General features: G+C 34.1%; 5 protein-coding genes across 5 annotated transcripts; 2 read left to right on the top strand and 3 right to left on the bottom strand.

Annotated features, from left to right (window-relative positions):
* Positions 1 to 775: 775 nt before the first annotated feature.
* Positions 776 to 1,501, bottom strand: LOC103855949. The gene has a single exon (XM_009133000.3). The coding sequence runs from the start codon at positions 1,285 to 1,287 to the stop codon at positions 967 to 969; it is 321 nt and encodes a 106-aa protein (XP_009131248.1). The 5' UTR covers positions 1,288 to 1,501; the 3' UTR covers positions 776 to 966.
* Positions 1,502 to 6,774: 5,273 nt separating this feature from the next.
* LOC103855950 (conserved oligomeric Golgi complex subunit 8) lies at positions 6,775 to 10,998 on the bottom strand. Its single transcript, XM_009133001.3, has 12 exons — positions 10,272 to 10,998; positions 10,041 to 10,193; positions 9,245 to 9,393; positions 9,059 to 9,136; positions 8,866 to 8,959; positions 8,695 to 8,769; positions 8,274 to 8,570; positions 8,119 to 8,186; positions 7,977 to 8,031; positions 7,768 to 7,906; positions 7,422 to 7,606; positions 6,775 to 7,276 (listed from the first exon to the last, which is right to left on the bottom strand). The coding sequence occupies exons 1-12, from the start codon at positions 10,389 to 10,391 to the stop codon at positions 6,986 to 6,988; spliced, it is 1,704 nt and encodes a 567-aa protein (XP_009131249.1). The 5' UTR covers positions 10,392 to 10,998; the 3' UTR covers positions 6,775 to 6,985.
* A 4,254-nt stretch (positions 10,999 to 15,252) lies between these two features.
* LOC103249161 (17.6 kDa class II heat shock protein) lies at positions 15,253 to 15,717 on the bottom strand. The gene has a single exon (NM_001301889.1). The coding sequence runs from the start codon at positions 15,715 to 15,717 to the stop codon at positions 15,253 to 15,255; it is 465 nt and encodes a 154-aa protein (NP_001288818.1).
* A 535-nt stretch (positions 15,718 to 16,252) lies between these two features.
* On the top strand, positions 16,253 to 18,647 carry LOC103855952 (omega-amidase, chloroplastic). Its single transcript, XM_009133003.3, has 10 exons — positions 16,253 to 16,533; positions 16,613 to 16,729; positions 16,793 to 17,017; positions 17,272 to 17,365; positions 17,598 to 17,672; positions 17,810 to 17,888; positions 17,990 to 18,005; positions 18,090 to 18,170; positions 18,244 to 18,326; positions 18,413 to 18,647. Exons 1-10 carry the CDS (start codon positions 16,288 to 16,290, stop codon positions 18,489 to 18,491), a joined length of 1,095 nt encoding a protein of 364 aa, XP_009131251.1. The 5' UTR covers positions 16,253 to 16,287; the 3' UTR covers positions 18,492 to 18,647.
* Positions 18,648 to 18,881: 234 nt separating this feature from the next.
* LOC103855953 (protein BIG GRAIN 1-like D) lies at positions 18,882 to 21,110 on the top strand. Its single transcript, XM_009133006.3, has one exon. The coding sequence runs from the start codon at positions 19,966 to 19,968 to the stop codon at positions 20,938 to 20,940; it is 975 nt and encodes a 324-aa protein (XP_009131254.1). The 5' UTR covers positions 18,882 to 19,965; the 3' UTR covers positions 20,941 to 21,110.

Below are 21,110 nucleotides of genomic sequence, written 5' to 3' on the forward strand. Positions count from 1 at the left end.
TGTTTCAAAAAAATTGAAGTTAGAAATCATATTGGAGTATATACCAGTTAAAACTGAATGTGAAAGTATTAATTATAGAACAGTTATAACTATCTTTAGTAAACAAAAAACTATCTTTAGTAAACAAAAAACTATCTTTAGTTTTTTATTCTTAAATATGTTTAAATTAGATAAGCCAAAAATATGTATAATGTTTTTTCTATTTTGGTGATGTTTTTTGTAAGTTTGATTTACAAATGTTTATTTTACAGAGCGGATACTGACTGTCCGGAAGCTAGCCCAGTTTGGAAGGCTTGATCCCCATTGTTTCAAATGCTAATTGCGTTTACATAACTTTGTCATGTTCTTACAATATATATTTTTGTCAATATAAAATACAAATGACAAGTGCAAATACATATGGGATTTAGCCAAACAAAAAATGGTGTGACAATAGAAACCATAGACATAGAAAATAAAACAAACAACACAATCAAAGACCTAACAACGTGTTTTGGCTATTATGCGAATCGATTATCATCAACATGATGTGAACATAATTTTAAAAAAACCAGCGACGGAGATATTTATTCATCCCCGGATGTGATTAGTCAAAGACACAAACTCAACCATAGCCAAGTCTAATGGCAAACAAGATTATAAAACAAGAATGGATCATATCTCATGAACTTGAAGCAACACAAGCGAGACCTGTCACACAATCTACTTTGAGCAAGACTTTAGCAAACCAATATTCTTACCAAAGGGTCATCAAGTTTATACAAGAGACTAATTCTGCATCTCAGGAAAATATGTAAACTTATAATTAATTTTACGGCCATCACAATTACATAGAAGAATACAACACACATAGATATATAAGAGAGAGAAGACAATTATAATTACTTGAGGAAATCAAAATCAAAATATCAAAACAGAAAAAATACTCAAAAGCTTAAATAAGATGAAAAGGTGAAAACTCTTTGATCACCACCAGCCATAGACGACCTGTGTGTACCTCTGCTTAAGCCATCTGAAACTTTTTCTAAAAGAGCCTTTGACTTTGCCTTCAACACTATACATCTTGTAACTCGCCACCCTTTTCTTCCTCTGGAGCTCCGGGTCAGTTATCCCCCAAGACTTCGACCTCGCTATAGATTTCTCCTTCTTGATATTGTAGATGTTGTTCTCCGTCGCGTACGAGGTGCTATAGCTCCTGAAGTCGCCGGTTCCCGGACCGCCGCCGTGGTAAGGCTGGATCTGCATCCCTGTGTCTCCGTAGGCTCTTTGACGGTTGTAATCTTCCATTAGAGAGCCGGCGAGAGAGAGAGAGTTGGAGAGAATCTTGTTTACAGCTCAGATAAGAATTATTGAAGAGACAAAAAGGGAGGGAGGAGAATAATAGTGTCACGCAACGCCGTTTCTTTTGAGCTGGTCTCAATTCCACTCTCGGACATTTATGTTTTTTTTATTACTGTTTTTTTATTTTATTGTATTTTTATTATAATGCGAATAGAAATAGAGATAAGTAAAAGCAAAAAAAGAAACAAAATTATACAGATATTGAAAATGGGTAAGAAATAAGTTTTCTGGTACTTGACCGTTGACTTTTGTACGTGAAGAAACGGTCAATGGCAAGTTTTTGTGTAGTAATGTTCACGAATCCAAAATTAATTGGTGTTATGTTGGTATTCACATATTCGTGGGAACGTGACTACCAGCAAAAATACAAAGGCCATATATATCAATGGCATAATTTTCCACGGGATATCATTTCCCCACATGAAACGTATATTTTATATTATACGTTATGGAGCATGTGGACTTGGGCTTGTGCTCAGAGGAAAAACCATGGAGAATATGAAACACCAAAATATCAGTAATTTGAGCCCAAGTCTACAGACTCCTTGACATTTCTTGTTGATTACTTAACCGGGAAACGGATAAGCCCATATATACCGAGAATCAAATCTCAAGCTGATCGAAAATTTTAAATCTAGAAGAAGAGATAAATGATGAAGATGCCAACGTGGTTCTGTTGTCCACTTACGATGTGGGGTTTGGTCTAAAAATTCCTTTTGATCACGTGTCTCCTCAGGGTCTCTCACGTGATTCCCACGCCGAAAGTGAGAGCACCAGAGTATCGATGGAATCTTAACAGTAGTAATATTACAGTAATGTAACTATGGTCACTTATATATCTCTATTATTTTTAATCGATCAAAAAGTACTAAATACACATCTGTATTACCACACACTCATATGTCAAAACTTTAATTAGTATTGTCATTTGTCCCACGAACATGCCTTCTTGATCTCTAACGCCAACACTAACGGTAGACACTTTATCCCCAAAAAATGCCAAGGCTGAACTAGTTTTTTATGATTCGATACAGATGTATATATTGAATAATGTTACACAGTGTAGTTTGTCTAGTACACTGTACACAACACATTGATAACTACCGCTCGTACTATTACACTTTTTTTTTGGATCAACTGATAATTAATTAAAGTGGACATTAGTAGAAAACTAAGCCCAATAGAAAAAGTTTGGTACAAAGTGAAGCATTTGCGTAAGAGTCTGCAGATCTATTAAAAACCTTAAGGATGAAAGAAGTTTGAAACAATGAAAAAGACGATTGGATAAGCAATTCAATGTTAGCTAGAACTCCAAAAAGCTCCACAGATCGTTGTTTCGCGGTGATGGACTAGATGAGTCCTTTGCAATCTGGCAGTAGCCAGATGTAGTCAAAGTTGAGTGATGTGGCATGTTCGAGAGCTGTTCTAACGGCTTGTACTCTTTGACTAAATATGTGATTTAGAGTGAAGAAAGCAAAGAAAGAAGACTTAGATATGTGATTCACTGATCAGTGGTAAACTGGTAATCAATTTTGATTAAATAGATGAAGTGTTTTTTCTTTTAACTCTTATCTATCTTCTTTCCCGCTCTATTAGCGTCTCCATAGATTTTCCGTATTAGTCGAAGTGTCTAAATGCATTTGATGTTAACTCTCTTTCACTTTTTGTTCGTCTAGCCTGTCTAAATGCATTAATTGACTTCAACTCTCTTTTACTTGTAGTTCTTTTTAACATTTTGTTGAGGCTTCGACTTCACGCAACACCGAATCAATAATGGATCCAAACTAGAAGTCAAAGTGAATATGTCCCTCAAAAGTCGATTCCCTTATCGTTTAATATATACATCATTACATAGATTTGCCAATAGAGAGATTTGCCACACAGACGTAATTAATACTAGAATCAATTTTTGAGTGCATAAAACATTATAAACATAAGTCTATCTAATCACTAGGTGACAATTATAATGATATTTAAATAAAATTATTAAAATTGCATTAGAATGTTCTTAAATTACGCTAAGATTTCTACCTCTAAAAATCCTCATTAATGTTAATATGAGTATAAAATATTTTTTGAGTAATTAAAAATGACAAAAATAGTTATATTATTTTTGTTTCTGTTAAAAATAGTTATACCTTGCGCGGGGTAGTGACAATTAGTGACAAAAATAATATGAATATAAAATATTTTTTAACAGATGTCAATATTAAAAATGTACTATATACCTATGTTAATATCATTTAAACTTAATTTTATACTATATAAAATAGAAAAAAAAAGTGTTTGTCTGGATTAATAAAATTTGTTTAAGTATTTGTACCAATTTAATTATATACGTAATAGTTACTAAATTTTTAGTTATTCAATAAATATTTATTATTTCATAATATGTAAAATATATATAATACTTAAAAATAATTTATATATAATGTTCATTCCGCGTAAGGCGCAGATCTTAACCTAATAAAATTATTAAAATTGCATTAGAATGTTCTTAAATTACGCTAAGATTTCTACCTCTAAGAATCCTCATTAATGTTTTTAGAAAACCAGAAAGAAAAAAAGAATAATTTATAAATTTTTAGTCATTTTGTGTGTTTTGCCCATAAAGGAAAGTTGTTAAGGAGTAGGACACACGTATGCGCACTTCCATATTCGGAATACTAGTTTATTGTTTATTTTTCTAGTGGTAGATATTCTTCCTCTTAATTGGCAGGAACATTACGCACCAATGCTGCAGTGCAGCAGAGCAGGTGTCACATCACTACATGTTCGCATTCTCAGAAAATCTCATCTCACCGTGGATTTTGAGATACAGAAAAAGGTAAAATGAGGTAACAATTTTTGTTTACGTAAAATAAGAAAGTATAGCCAAGAAAAAAGAGATAAATAATTAAACAACTACGACAATGATAAAATAATCTTAGCAGAAGAAAATTAAGAAATTTTGAACTTAAAACTAATTAGCAATAAATTGACGTATATTATTTATATTATATAGTATTATCTTATGTACTTTATTATCAAATTCTTAACATAGAAATCTTATAAAAATTATACAAACTATTCGGTTATATATTAAATTTATGTTTCGATGGAAGATTCTTGTAACTATATTAATAATAATTTTGATGGAATCAAAGACGAATTTGATGGAGGAAATTTTAAATAGACAATATGCATGCAGTTTTAAAATGTTTCTGGAAAAGCATGCATGCTTTAAGATGCTTTACCGCCGTATTGAATATTTGGGCGTGGTTGAACTTTTTCATGATGAGGCCCTGTCGATTTGTAATTGGTCTGTCCAGTTGTTTATTCCACTGGATTGCATAAAAACGAAAAGTATTATATGCTTTGCACTAAAATTCTCAAATTAATCTATTTTAATATGAGAGCTGAACGTCATCCAACGTTTTTTGTTTGACAAACTCCATCCAAATTTTATTCCAAAGTTATGGGACCATTAGTTATAAATGTGAATTATTAGTTTATCTTCTTCACATTAAACCTTGTTATTCTTTTTTTTAACGCTGATTTATTATGATCTTACAATTATGATATAGGAAATATTACATAGACGATTCGACAACCGACAATACTACCTGCCTTATGAAGACCTACGCCTAACTGCATCACCTGAGCCATCCTATGAAGATCCACGCCTAACCAGGTTTACTTGCACCATGTTGAAGATCTCTTGCAAGCCTTTCCTCTGTAGTCTGCATAATTGTTTAATAAACCGATCTCTCCGGGACTTGAAACCTGGATTTCCTGTAATCTGCAATAAATTGCATAGTCTGGGATTTGAATCCCAGACCTGGATGTAGAAGCCTTTAAACCTTAACCAATAGGCTCCGGTGCTTCCACAAACATTGTTATTCATTTTGGGATATTCCGTAATTAAGTAACTTGCCACCAACAGCATATGTGTATTCTTTGTGTGTTTAAAGCATATATTTGTGGTATTATGATTATATATTGACAATATCAGTATTGTCATATGTATAAATAATAAATAAATAACTGTATATATACGATATGCTAATGAGATATACGCGTGAAATAATGAATCTTTTTAAAAGGGGTTGGATTTTTATTTGATTAGTAAAAGCAAAAGATGACTTTGAAAAAATCAAGTAGTAACTAGTAAGTCGGCATCTTGATAGATAGATAACAATTCACGTGGTAATAAAATGGAACAATCTTTATCAATAATTAATGAGAGAGATTTTGAGTTTTGTATCCCATTCTCTCTCTTCCTTCGGCTATAAAAAGGCCCGGCAGGTCTCAGTTTCTTCCCACATCCAAAGATAGAAAGATGTAAGGTCTAGAGTCTTGCCTTAATTCCCTAATAAAACATATAAGGTAGCTAGATTTATCGGTTAAATCGCTTGTTTTTGACAAGCTAATGTTTCATGACTCAAGTCACATGCGTATAATATATCAAAGGTAAGAGGAGGTGACAGAAGAGAGTGAGCACACATGGTGGCTTTCTTGCATGCGTTTTTAATTAGGGTTTTATGCTTGAAGCTATGTGTGCTTACTCTCTCTCTGTCACCCCTTCTTTCTCTCTCTATCTCTCTCTCACACATGATAAACCATAGCTGATAAAAGATCTCGATTTCGTTTGATTATCTTTAAGGTTTTGTACTTATACTATCATCAACTGGGTAAGACTAATTTGAAGCTCGAAATTTCTCATTAACAAAAAATAATAGTTTGCAACTCTGGTTTTAATTGCTAAGCTATTTTTCTCATTTATGTGTCAATTATTTTGTTTCATGAGGATGCAGTTGGACTTATACAAAGGCCTATAACTAGGTGCGGCCAATCAACTAGGGCATACACTCAAATATTACACAAAGAGAGACAGGACTACAGAAAGTTTGAGAACTTGTATGCCGAAACAAACGATCCGGACTGAGTTGCAAAAACGACATCAAAAGTTGTACTTCATTTCTCATAAATATAGAAAATTTGAAACATAAGAATACAGAAAATTTGGATTGATTAGCTAAGTGATTAAAGATGTGAGATATAGTTTATAGCCTGTATAATGTCACTGATATCTATATAAGAATTAGCGGCAGTCAAATGTCTTCCCCTATGTTTCGTATAAATAACTAAATATATATATAAAAGATCGTGTATATTGTAACTCTTCAATAAAATTGTAAGCTCTTGACACTTGAGGAAGAAGAATGCTGAAATATTCACATCTAAAAGTTGTTCTACACTTTAGGCTATTTCATTTCTTCATCTTGTAAAACTGCCCTTCGATTTTCAACAAAGTTGTTTTTTCCGTTCTGTTTAAACTTTATTTTAAGATGAATATGTTGCAAGCATAAACACTATTTCATGGTGATTAATTTTCATTTTGGATAGAAAAAAATGTTGGAAAATACTTGTTATGCAGTTAGATATATCATATACTGATTATTGCGGCCAATTAATTCGATATTCCAAAGTTATTCTTCGATTTTATATCAGAATACACTAAAAACAAACAAAAAATATCTGGGTCCAAGTCTCAAAACATAGTGTATTCAGATACTATATAGATAATCTATTGTCGTTCTTCGATTAATTTTCCCTCATGTTTATTTTTGTCATGCCGTTATAAGAAAAATTAAGAAAACTTTCAAGACTCGTGTGGTGTTGTCTCAGGGATCTGCAAGGGAATGGGGCTATCCTCTTCTTTTTCGTTCGGGCTCTCGACTTGTTTTTCTTCGACTTGGGAGGCGATACCGTTCTCTGATGCACTCGTTGCGTCGGTGCTGATGGTCTTTACTAGTTTGTTGGATGGTTCTGGAGAGGAAGAAGCGGCTAATATGCGACTTAGACCGTCGTACGCGCTCTTGGCATCCATAACGATACTGGCACCACCTGGATAACACCGGCCAAAGCATGTGGCGCAATGTGGAAAAACCACCTGTAACAACAACGAACCAAAAAAAGAGAGGGCAATGTTGAGTTAGACAGAGATTGGATTACTTCAAGTTAGACAAGTAAACTGTGGCTACTGACTTGTTACTTATTGATACAAGATTGAGATGAGATATGATGTGAAACTGTACCTCGACAAAAGCTCGGCAAAGCGAGAGGAAGAGTTTGGATTCATTGAGTCGAAGCATCCGAGTTGTGTTGTATCTAAGTAAGGAGTCAGAGACCGCCTGAAACCCTTTGATCAATTCATGAGCAATAACATTCTTCAGACTTAGTGGGGCACACGGACGTAGTTCGTTCAAAGCAGCAGATACACCTGCGGACATAGACGGGATTATCAGCCGCAATCAGACACAGGTTAAAAGAACATTCAGAAACACCTACGTTTATATTTTCAACATCTGTAATGATTCAAACACTTTAACATTGGCTTCATCATCCGTAATATTAGAAATTGATAATGTATAACTGTCTCACCGTTTATGAAAACTGCAAGAGGCGGGTGTTCCATCAAGTATGATGGAGGTGTGACGTCATCTTTGCTATCGTCATTGATACCACTTGATGGGAAGCCAACAGATGGTAATGGAACCCATCGATGTGAATCCAGAACTAACTGAAAGTAAAAACATCATGAAGTTGATAAATATGTGATTGATAGGAGAAGGTGTTTTGTGTTTACTCACCTGGAAATTCTCAACTGCTGTGTTCATGTTCTTGGAAAACAAGTTCAGAACCGCCCTGTAGGAAGTATGTAAGATGAGCTTATAAAGAAACAAGTAAAGATTAAGACAGAAACAAAGAATATATAATAAGAAGAAACGTTACTCTTCAAAAAGAGGAGGAAGCAAACCACGGAAGTCTAGCCCAACCCAACCAAGTCCCATAGCACAGTACTGTATTGTCATGAGAAGAAGGTATATGTCAATCAAAGTAGCACAGAGTACTCGAAATGGAGAATATGAGATGCAAAAGAACTCAACCATGCACTGATCCAGAATATTCGATAGAGATCCTCCTTCAGTAATCTTTGGGAGCATGATTTTCAGAGTCTTCAGGTGCGATGTTATTTGATGCATGGCCCAGCTAAACAGAAGTCCACCGTCATAATTTTCTTCACTCCCCGATGTATCATCAGCAAAAATAGCTCGATACTGATTAACCACGTCAAAGAGGTGCATTCTATGACAGTTTATCATGCCTTTTAAATACTCATAAGCATTTTTCTGGTCTAGGTCCTCAAGAATTCCAGTGAGCCATGCCTCACGGCATCTTAAGAACTGCACAAACAAGAAGAGTCATTCAGAAGTGTAGGCATAGCTTCCAGAATACTACAGACAAAGGAATACAAATGTAATGGAAGGATGAATTCAGATGGTTACAACTAATGTCAAAACAATTCACCTGTAACCGCATTTCATACTCGCCAAAGACTCCTATTCGGCGCAAGTATCCAATAATTCGAACACATTCTGGCAACTGAAATAGATAGCATCAACAAAACATTGAGCCTCCTAGATTTCAAAGCCTAACCATAGATCACTGAAACAGAAACAAACTATATTCACATGAGACCTGTATATTGGAGCGTAGTTTCTGGAGAAGCTGTGAGAGAAGTGACTGAGTTGTTTGTCTAACCTCAGCTGCAAGTGCTTGGATAACAGGCAATCTTGACATTGACAGAAGATGAGTTCTTAACAGCTAAAGCTTGAAGTTTCCGGCCTTCGCAGCCAAAAAGTAGTGAGAAAGATGACAAAAGAAAACTCACTTGGGATGCATGGTTGCAAGTTTCGATACAAATGCTTCCAGGTCAAGAGCTTCATCAAAATTTCCATTTCTCACGCATCTGATAAAAAAACACAGTTCAATTTTCAAGATAAAATTCGCTTCTCTCATGAAAGGGCGGGCATAAGAAGAAGAAATGTTTAGTGAGAAAAAGTGCAGTAGCGCTTACGTGTCCATAAGCTGAGGAATCTCAAGCAAGTCAAGAAGAGTGCTGTGATTTGCCAGCAAAGCTTGGTTCATCTTCCTCTTCTCCAGGATACTCTCAGCAGAATCAATAAACTCTGTGCAACCAGACATTAGTTTAGGGACTTGGCAAATCTGCAGAAGTACATGGAGATTTTGAGTCATTAAAAAAAAACATCATCTCCAAGGATGCAACCGCTAAAAACATGGAAGCTGAAGCTATTAATCCTAATCCAATGATTCATTCACCTATTCTCAAGAAAATTTAGCTCTCTTCTAGAAAAATTAGAGCATAACAAGATCAATCTCACAACGCTGAGTCTACAAAACTATAGGACCTGGCTGAAACAACATGGTTCTGCAACTTGACTAGATACCAATCGATTTTTAGTTCAGTCATGTTCGTTTGGTTGCCGCAGTTTTCGGCGTCAGCGTCGGCGTAAATGAAAATAGTTGTTGTTCGTTTCGTAGACGCCGACGCAGTTTTAATCGCAGACGCAGATTTTTTCGGCGATCAACGCGAGGACGCAGCATTTAGACGCAGACGCAGTACCGGCGTCAATGAAACGAACAAGAGTTTATTAAAAAAATTGACACGACGCAGCGGCAGGTAGCTACGTCAACCAAACGAACAGCACTTTCCTTAACTCAGAATTTAGACTCCAAAAACGATCCCTAGCCTAGTACTCATCCAACATTAACCACAAAAAAATTCAAAAACAAGGCAGATAATATAACCAAAAGTGGAACTCGATTCGATTCGAGAAGGTATAGCAGCTTACGAGAGACTCGAGATGCTTATCGATGAAGGATACTTGCTGGCGGATGGCAAGCAAAGCATCAGCAGCGGTGATAAACGCGCGGTAGTTCCCAACTGCAACCTCTTGCATTTGCCTCTGAGTCCGCTCCGCGTCCACTCGAAGCAGCTCCGGCTCCTTCCAAAGTTCAGTAACCGATTAGATTCAGAGATACATACATGCGCGCCGAGAGAGATGTTAAGAGAAGAGAGAAACCTTGTGGAGACGATCGAGAGTGAAGGAGAGGAGCTCGGAGACGTACGGTTGCTGAGAGGCGGAAGCGTGAGAGAGAAGACTCGCCGTTTCCCCCGGCGGAGACATCATCTCCGTCGCCATTCAGAATCTTCTAGAGGAATCTATACACAGAGAGGAGGAGGAGATTTCACGATATTTTTCTTGTTTGGATCTCAAATCAAATCAATGGCTCTTTCTATTTTAGTTTAGTCATGAGGCGATCTCTTGCATTTTAACTGTTTACTAGAGCGGGTATATTTTTTATTTTACACTTTTGTTGAAATTTAATTTTTATATTTATGTTTTTAGTTATAAAATATTTTTCTTTATATAATATTTATCTTAAATGATTAATAAGATACTTTAATAATTATATTAAAATAATTGGACTACATCTATATCAATAAGTCATGTTTCTGTTTTAATAATATTGATGCTTGGTAAGTATTATAAATATACCTACCTATATAATCTGATTAGAAATGTATTGAAATTGACATTAGGAATCTAAATGTTTTGCTTTTATATTTTCTGAACGTAAAAATATTTAGTGAAACATGTTAAAGTGATTGCACTTTTTAAACTCATTTATGAAATCCTCACACAAACCATATTATCTTATTCAAAAAGGGATGTATTGATACAATTAACATTATACTGTGAGTAATATGAGGTGCACTGTAAAGTATTGCATCAGTACTATTATAAAATAAACTAGATTTTGACCCGTGCAACCGCACGGGTGTTTATTTTCATTTTTCTATACATAAATTATTGTTTTAGAACATAAGTGATATGTTACAAAAAAAAAAAAAGAACATAAGTGGTATATATTTTTAATGTTAATCATATACATAAATATTTATATAACTATTTCAAATACAATAATTTTATAATTTACATGTTATAATTAATTAATTGTTTAAACCTTATGTATTTACCACTTATTATTATATATTTATCTTATTGTATTTGCATTTAGTTATTAAGCAAATAAATATATTCATGATAAAATATATTTAAAAAATATTTTGTATTTAATTTATGCTAAATTCTGACCCGTATTTCAAAACTGGATTTCTTTTTACCAATATTTTTATGCTTATTCATTTTAGATAATTTATTATTGTATATATAAAAGTGTAAGATATGTTAATTTTTAGACATGTATTATATAGTTTGTTAATTTTAAGCCGTTCTATCATCATATTATATTTTAAATAAATAGTTTATATTTATGAAAATAAAATTTATAAATTTATCAATTGAATATAATTTTATCATATTTATTTTAGTATAATAATTATATTTTAACGTGATCATGACTATAATTTATTTATTTTTATTTCTAAACAATAACTTAAAATACATTAAGTTATTGTTTAAATATTACACAGATTTATTAGAATTTTTAAAATATAATATATAAATATATATTATATTTAAAATGAAAATATATTATGATTAAATTAGTTACAAAGATTTTATATTATTAACTTTAAAGAAATACATGTATTATATAGTTTGATAATGTTAACCCATCTTACCAACATATTAGATTTTATTTTTGAACATAAATATTTTATAATTACGAAAATAAAATATATAAATATATAAATTTAATACAATTTTATTATATTTAGCTCAATATAATAATTTTAATTTAATATGATTGATTATGATTATATAATAACTAAAATGTTATAGATTTTTTTATTTTTCATTTTATATAATTGAATATATTAATGTATAATAATATTTTAAACTAATTTCGAAATTAGTGAAAATATTTAAATATAATTTCGAAAATGAAGATCTTGTAAAAATCTTTTTAAACAGATTTGTTAGAATTTTAAAATAAATATATTTATATTTAAAATTAAAAGATATCAAAAGATACTATGATTAAAATATTTTAAAAATTATATTTATTATTAGTCTGAATTAAAATATAGTATGAATTTCTATGAATATGTCCATTAGGTCTATTTTTAAAAAAATCACACATGAATCAAGTTTGTGACTTCTGTTTTAATATATAAGATGATATAAATAGTATACGATAAATGATGAAATGATGTTTGACCATAACAACAAAATCGTGTGTGGTTGGTTAAAAAAACAAAATCGTGTGGATCCCATAAAAGTTGTATAGTGGGTTATTAACCGTGTAATGAAAAGTGATTAATAAGTTACTAAGTGGGTGTTATTGAATTAGTTAATTCAATGGAAATTAATGGAATTCAAATCTTATGTGAAATCCACTGTTATTGGATTGAGTATTCGATATTGAGATTTCAAATCACCTGTTATTCAATGTCTATGGGATTTTATCAGAATCTAGTTTGGATGGAATCTGATGTACTTTTATATGAAAAATAACACTAAACAAAATCCCACGTCTCTTGCTCGGATTTTTTACTTTCTTCAAATATGTTTATCTTTTTACGTTCTTCTACGGCAACGGAATCTCACCATAAAAATAATTTCGAGTATAATCTGTTGGAAGAAACAAGCATGTTCCCGTAATTGGTAGAGAAATTCTGAACAAGCAAATACAACAAGTAACAAAAAATACTGATAACAGCTGAAGATGCAATTTTGTGATCTTGTAATCTGATAACAGCTGAAGATTAGTGATATAGTGTTGTTCATTTGGATACAGATGGGAAAAAATCGAGAAGATTGTTGAGATCAAGCAATAAAATGTGACTGAGAAAAATAAAAATTGATGAGCTTTCGGAAGTTTGGAACTGAGTTTCTATTCCTTTGAAATTCCATTAAAAATTCCATTAAAATTCATATTTTCTTCCTAAGAATCCAATCAAATCCACTAAATACTCCTAATGACAGTTATATTCAATTCTATTGAATTCATTAATTCAATAACACCCCCTAAATGAACCCAACTTTTATCAGTTGGTCATGATTGTGTTTTAATAGTATTGACTAGGTAATAACCCGCGCCTTACGCGGAATGTGATTATTAGTTTCGTTATTTTTAATAAACAACACTAAATCTGTTTTATCTGGATATTGGTTAGGTTTTACGTTTTTTTTTGTTTTTAATCTTCTAAAATATAACTATTATTTTAAATTAAGATTCATTTCAGTTTATTCGGTTAAAATGTTTGATTTTTTGGTTTTTTCGGTAAAAACCAAAAATTAATACTATTTATTTATTTTCATATTATGAATTTTAGATAGTCGTTATATTGAACCAATAGTTTCATATTATAGTTTTTAAACAGATAATAGTTTAAGAAATATAAAAGAATATTATTAAGACAAATCATTTCACTACAATTTGGTCGGTAGTGAAAGAAGCATTAAGAAAAAATATTTCAACTTTCAAAAAAATTAGATACTTCAGTTGTGGTTAATACTTAGTTAGAAGGTGCTCACATCAAGGTGCACATGTATGTATGTAAAAAGTATATAAAATAGTTGAAAAATATATAAATATATTGTTAATTAATATTAAATGACATTTTTGTACAAAATAATACATAAAGATAAAATTAAAATTAATATAAAATAAAAAAGACCTTGACATTAGTCATTTTTTTATATAAAGAAAATAAAATTATATCTGTAAATCAGGGTGGACACATATCAAATATCTGAGTATTTGAAAGCATTCTTGTCGATTCGATCTTTAGCCACCTAGATATTCGGTGACTCAGATATCCGAAATGTTTTAGAATTTTAAAGAATATCCTATTTGATTCGTAAATAAAATAAAATTTTAAAAATAATTTTTATAATAACATTTCATTACAAAATAAAACATTATATAACCTTTTAAATTCTAGTACCTAATATAATAAATTTAATTCATAAAAATATTTTAAAAATGATATAAAGTATAATATATATAATTCTTTATATATATGTATATATATGCATATAACATATTGAATTAGATATATGTTCCTAAAAATATTGGTATTTGTGATTTGCTTCTTTTTTTGATATTGTATTATAGTATTTGATTTGTTTCGTAGAGTTTCAAATATCCAGATTTTTTGGTTCAAATCAAAACGGATAACGAATCGAATCAAAATTTATGAATATTTTGTTCAACTTTATCCGTAAATATAAAAATAATATATATAGAGTTTGACTTTTGATTCGTTATCTATTTTTATTCGAACCGAAAAATCCAGAGTTTTATTGGAACTACGTATGTGAGTTTTATATTAAAAAAAATATAAAGTACATAGTGTGAACACATTTATGATTATAGTGTGAATGCATTAGCATATTTATTATCAAATCATTGTGAGACTGACACGTGTCTATTATAATGTGAATGCATTTATTACGATGCTTCTCTTTTAATATATAAAGGGATTCATAACTTACAAAGTGACCTCTTCCATCCTCGCCTAGACTCGCGTTATGTTTCTTTAATCAAGAATCGCACATCATTGTTTTTAACTAATCATATCAATAAACAAATCCAAGTTAACCAATAAAACCACAGAAGTTGTTTTTAAAACAACTCGAACATAACTAGTTCTTGTTAGTTTAGTCACTTGGTTCAAGAAACGAGGGAGAAATTCTACACCTATGGTTCTCCAATGTTTTTGTGCTCTCATCTTGATCTTGTCCTGGCGTAATCCAAAAGTTGTACATTTTGGACCAATTGATTCAGAGTTCTTTGTTGGCTTGGCTCAGCGGATCATTTGAATGAGTGTTCTAGCATTTTGGGATTAACGATTACATTAGCTTGTAATTTCTCATTCAAATGCTTTTAAGAGGTCATGTATCTCCAAATGTTAAATTCTTGATATGTTATACTAGCAATCCAGTACAAAACGCAAACAAATCGACTAAAACAGAGGAACATCTTTTATTTCACCTTTTTAACAACTTTTTAAAACACGCATCATCACACATTCCAAGTACATTCAAACCGAAATCAAAACCAACATGTCATGAAGAAAAATCCAGAAACTCAAGCAACTTGGACTTGGATAGTCTTTGGTTTCTTAGGCTCAGGAGGAGGAAGCTTCTGAACAGTCACCTTCAACACACCATCGTTACAAACAGCAGAGATCTTCTCCAAATCAGCGTTCTCAGGCAACTGAAACTTCCTCATAAACTTCCCCATCCTCCTCTCCATCCTCACATACTTCACACCCTCGCTCTCCTTGTTCTCTCTCTGCCTCTCTCCACTCACCACAAGCACGTTCTCGTCCTCCACCTGAACCTTGATCTCCTCTCCTTTGATTCCAGGCATGTCCACCACGAAAACGTACGCGTTCGCGTGCTCGATCACGTCGGCTGGCGTAGCCGCCATTGCCTTTGCGTCCCGCATGTAAGCTCTTGAAGGATTGTTGCGGCTCTTCTCGTTGTGCTCTTCGGGAACTTCTAGCATGTCTTCGAGGATTGAGACTATCGGAAACCTTACAAATTCCATTGTTCAAACTTGTTGTTTTGCTTTCTTGATGACTTGACTTTGATTCTTGCTTTTTTTGTTTTCGTTGATGGAGATCGTTTGAGATTCATGTCATTTAAATAGGAGTGCAGAGATTATTCTAGAGAGATGTAGACAGAGTGAACAGTTCGGTCTGATAATTTTTCAGTTTGAAGTTCCAGAAGCGTCTTGATCGTTCTTTCTCTGTGAAATTGTAACACGTTTTAAACAAATGTGGGCCATCTCTAGCTATGTGGGCTTTTAAATCAGGCTTACTAAGGCCCATCGTTTACTCAAAATTGAAAAATTCAATTTATCCGGTTTGGTACAACTTTCGAATCATAGCTGGAAAAGCCTAACAAATTCCAATAAATTTTGCACAATTTGGGATAACTAAAACGATTTTTCAGCTATTAATCTTGTAAACTCGTTTTAAACCGCACTGCGTGTTTCTAATTGAACGGGTTAAGTAATGAAAAAAAAAACGGTCGAACCGGAACCGTACATTTGTAACACAACACTAGTTTTGCTTTTTGTCATCTGTCTGAATCATAAACTAAAGTGAAACGCCAAATGAAGTCGGCAGTTTCATCGTCACTCTTCTTCCATTCGAAGAATCTTTTAAAACCTAATCCTCTTTCTCGTCTCGAATCCCTTTTTCTCCCTAAACCATCACTGAGATCGATCGTGAAACTCCCATCGTCGTCAACAACCTCAGGTCTAAGATCCATCTCCTCCTCCTCCATGGCATCCTCTTTCAAACCCGAACAAGCTAGAGTCCCCTCTGCTCTTCCCCTCCCAGCTCCTCCGTTGACCAAAGTCAGCTCCTTTCTCTCATTTTTATTTTCTTCGAGTTTTCGACTAATCTCATGATCTGATTTATATTATGGAATTGTAGTTTAACATTGGATTGTGTCAGCTATCTGTGACTGCTGACAAATCAAGAAACATCTCTCACGCCAAGAAGGCTATTGAAGAAGCTGCTTCCAAGGGAGCTAAGCTTGTTCTCTTGCCCGTAAGTTAAGAAAGTATAAAACTTTTTAGTGATCTCTTTTTCTCAACGAGGTTTTGTTTTCAGGAGATTTGGAACAGTCCGTACTCCAATGATAGTTTCCCGGTTTACGCGGAAGAGATTGATGCTGGTGGTGATGCTTCTCCTTCAACCGCTATGCTTTCTGAAGTTTCTAAACGTCTCGAGATCACTATCATTGGTGGCTCTATCCCCGAAAGAGTTGGAGATCGTTTGTATAACACTTGCTGTGTCTTTGGTTCTGATGGTGAGCTCAAAGCTAAGCATCGCAAGGTTAGAACTTTCATCTCAAAACTTCCTTAGAAGAAAGTAATTAACTTTCATTCTTGTTTAGGCAATAGAATCTCTGTTAAAAGGACTCACTCCTAAAATATCGATTCATTATACATAATCAATAATAAGAATAATGTGTTAGTTTAGTTATGTTCTGGACCGACTTATTGGGAGATATGGTCTTGAGCGAGCATGTTTATATTGTCGGTTCTCAGAACATCTTGTTCTTGGTTGTTTGTGACTTGTGCCTACAGATACATTTATTTGATATAGACATCCCCGGGAAGATTACTTTTATGGAATCAAAGACTCTCACTGCCGGAGAGACACCAACAATCGTTGACACAGGTTTCATTCTGGTTCTGCCAAATATCTTTGTCATATGTATCTTTTATAAACTTATTATTCTAGTATCTAAAAAAATAATTGACAATAAAATTTGGGGTACTCTTGGCTCAATATTCTTTTTTCATATAGAGAAGAACTTGTTCCCATCACCTCTCACTTTCTAGTTTATAGTAGAAATCTCCAGTGCATTGCAGCGGTTGAGAATAATAATGGTGTTGTTGGATTGTTGCAGATGTGGGGCGTATTGGAATAGGCATCTGCTATGACATCCGATTCCAGGAGCTAGCTATGATATATGCTGCAAGAGGTGAACTCTCTTTATATAGTATATGCTTTATCCAAATGGACTAGTTGCTGCTTCTTTTTTCTCAGACTCTCATTAAAGAACCTCATCATCATCATCATCATCATCATCTACTACATGCTTGTTCTATTACTTTCCAGGGGCTCATTTGCTGTGCTATCCAGGAGCATTTAACATGACAACTGGACCTCTCCATTGGGAACTACTACAAAGAGCAAGGTGCATTATCACAGTCTCCTACTTTATGAAAACTTGCTTGGCGTGTAGTTAGTAATGAGTAAATTACAAGGCTGACTCGGTCTGTTTTGTTTTCATTTCAGGGCTACGGATAATCAGGTACTTTCTTCTTCTCTTTGGGAGTTTTATCTTATCGATAATCATTGGAGCATTTGATAGAACTACATATGCTGTTTTATCCAGTTATATGTGGCGACATGCTCACCTGCCAGAGATTCAGGAGCTGGCTACACTGCTTGGGGACACTCTACACTCATTGGGCCTGTAAGCATACTAACCCTTTTCCATGCTAGTTGTTTGGTAATGAAGCTTCACTAAACTCGTAAACATCTGACAGTTTGGAGAAGTTCTAGCTACGACTGAGCATGAGGAAGCAATCATCATAGCAGAGATTGATTACTCTATCCTTGAACAACGAAGGTAAATCCACAAGAAGAGTACCGTTAACTTTCTTGATTTTTTTTTTGGTTTATCCGCTAATTGAATCTCGGTTATGATTATGTTAGGACAAGTCTTCCACTGAATAAACAGCGGAGGGGAGATCTTTACCAGCTCGTAGACGTGCAGCGCCTGAACTCTAAATGAATGCAGCAGAGAGTGTGTGTTTTCTTGGTTACGTGCAACTTCTTAGACATGGTCATTTCTCTGCAACTTTGTAGAGATGAAATAAATAAAAACTTATACTTGTGTTTAAATTAATCGAAATAAACGACTTGTTCTCAAAGTTATTTATCATCTCCACCCCACTTGTCATGTCGACTAATGAGCTAAGCTTAAGTTGACTGTTCATAAACTTTAAATGCATATTGTGACCACCATATCGTATATGATAAATCATTCATTCCTACCGTTTTTTCGAATTGGATAAAAAAAAGAGACATGAAAACGATATTACATAAGACTTTGTCAGGCTGTACTTTGAATTTTAGATGATCCGTGAACTGATGGTTGAATGATAAAATGACGAGACGATAGAATGTAGGTATAGCGAGGGAGCTTACAGAACATTCACAGTGTGGTCTCGTCTTTGGAGGAGACACGGCCCAAACCTATAGAGTAGAGTGGTCCATTCCTCTATAACCCGTCTGTGAAAGAACAAATGCCGTACGCATGGGGTGAGGAGGCCCACACGTGCGAGGGGTCGCATATGGGGAGAACAACAACAATGGTTCACGTGGCAGGTCACGTGTGGGACCCCACACAGACACCAGTTGAGAGGTTCACCGCGTGGATGAATGAGTGAATCTTTCTTTTTTCTTTTTGTGTCAGTTCTTATTGTCTCTCCCTGAGCAACTCATTCTCTGACTCCTCCCGTGCCATTTTCTTTCCCTTTAATAGTATGTTTCTCAAACATCCCTAAAACTTAACAGTTGTATCCATTCTAACCAAGATTCATTTCCATTGACAATTAGATTGCAAACTGAGCATTCATACTTTTTCAACAGCATTCATCTACTATGTTTTAATGTGGATAATGCCACAACAATGATATTGATACAGTTATCAACTATATATGTCACTGTTGTAAACTATATAACATTGTCTAGCAAACTTGATCATATAAAATGAAAAGAACATAGACCGAAGTGTGACAAAGATATAGGATGGAAACAAGAAGACATACAAGTGTTTTTAACAACAAAAGAAAGACATAAGTGTTGATGAAACGAGGAACAGCCAAGGAACAAGAAAGGAAGGAAGCATGTGAGAGAACTGAAAAAGACGCAAAACAGGTACAGTTCCTTAACCTGTCCTTGTCTAGACAACTCCAATGAAGCAATGTGGATGTAGGAGAGACTTTGCTTAAAGTTAAACACGCACATGATCGTTTAATTAAATCATTAAGAACTTGCTAAATGCTAATTGAAGACCGCACTAGTGTGGTCCTTCTGGTAAGTGAACAACACGCGCCGAGATCGCCAGTTATATATACGTCTTCTCTGTGTTCTCTCTCATTCGTCGTCTTCCTCTACAACTTCCGACAAAGAAGAAGAAAAACACCAAAACAGTTAAGACGTTAACTCTTTCTTCTTTTGTCTCTTCTTCTTCAGAACAAAACATGCATAGATCCAAACCTCAATCCAGAAACCCGTCATTCTCCTCCACTCTCCTCGATGAAATCTACAATTCCATCGATCCCAAAACCAAAAAGACTCAACCTTTTGTCGGCTCTGTTAAGAAACAGAGCATCAGCGTAACCAGATCAGTTCCTGACCGGAAACTCCACCAAGATCGGTTCTTTGGCTCTGTCTCCTCTTCCTCTGATTCCAACTCCAGTATCTTCTCATCTTCCGACACCGAACTAAGTCACGGTACTAAGAAGATAACTTCTTCAAGGCCGTTGTGTTTCGGCCCATCTAAGACAAAACAGAGTAAAACAGAGGATAAAGCTCTGTTTCACCAAAACAGAGCAACCCGAGTGTTTCACGACTGCGATTACGCCTCGGGTAATCAAAAGAAGCTCAAAACTCCATCTTCACCTGGAGTACGAATCGTTAACTTCATCAATGCCTTGTTCAGCAAACAATCAACGGCGGTTAATAGTTATCCGAGGAAGACGAGCTACGAAGACTCTGCATTCTCTAGAAAACGAACTGAATATTACTATCCATCCACGGCGTGTTCTTCAGCTTCTTCCTTCTCCAGGTCTTGTCTGAACAAACGCTCCGAGAAATCATCTGGCCGTACCAAGCCAAGCGTTAGATTTTCTCCGGTCAATGTGATCGTCGAAGAAGAAGACTATCTCAGCAGCGGCTATGTTAGAAAGTCGGTGAAGAAGAATGTGGAAGATGGAGGGAGGAGATCAGTGGAGGAGATTGCTAGAGAGTTTTTGAGAGATTACCACAAGAATCATGAAAACAGTTTGGTCAAGAATAATAATGATCTCGAGGATTATGAAGATGAGGATGATGATGTTGGAAGTGATTCGAGTTCGGATTTGTTTGAGCTGGATTTAGTTGGAACTCGTCATCATAATCTGTACGAAGATGAACTTCCTGTGTATGAAACCACTTTTGCTGGTTTGATCTTGTGAAGCTTTTGTTACTTTTTCTTTAGGTTTTTCGATTTTATTTTTAAAGTTTTTGTATCATGGTGATTCTTTCTCCACATCTGTGTTTGGTTTTTGTAACTATATGTCGTGTTATAAATTTTGTGCTTGTGAAAGTATGAACGGATCATATCTCTCATAGCTTCATTTTACCT

This window comes from Brassica rapa, chromosome A03 (genome assembly GCF_000309985.2).
Source record: "Brassica rapa cultivar Chiifu-401-42 chromosome A03, CAAS_Brap_v3.01, whole genome shotgun sequence".
In the NCBI taxonomy this organism is placed as follows: Eukaryota; Viridiplantae; Streptophyta; class Magnoliopsida; order Brassicales; family Brassicaceae; genus Brassica; species Brassica rapa.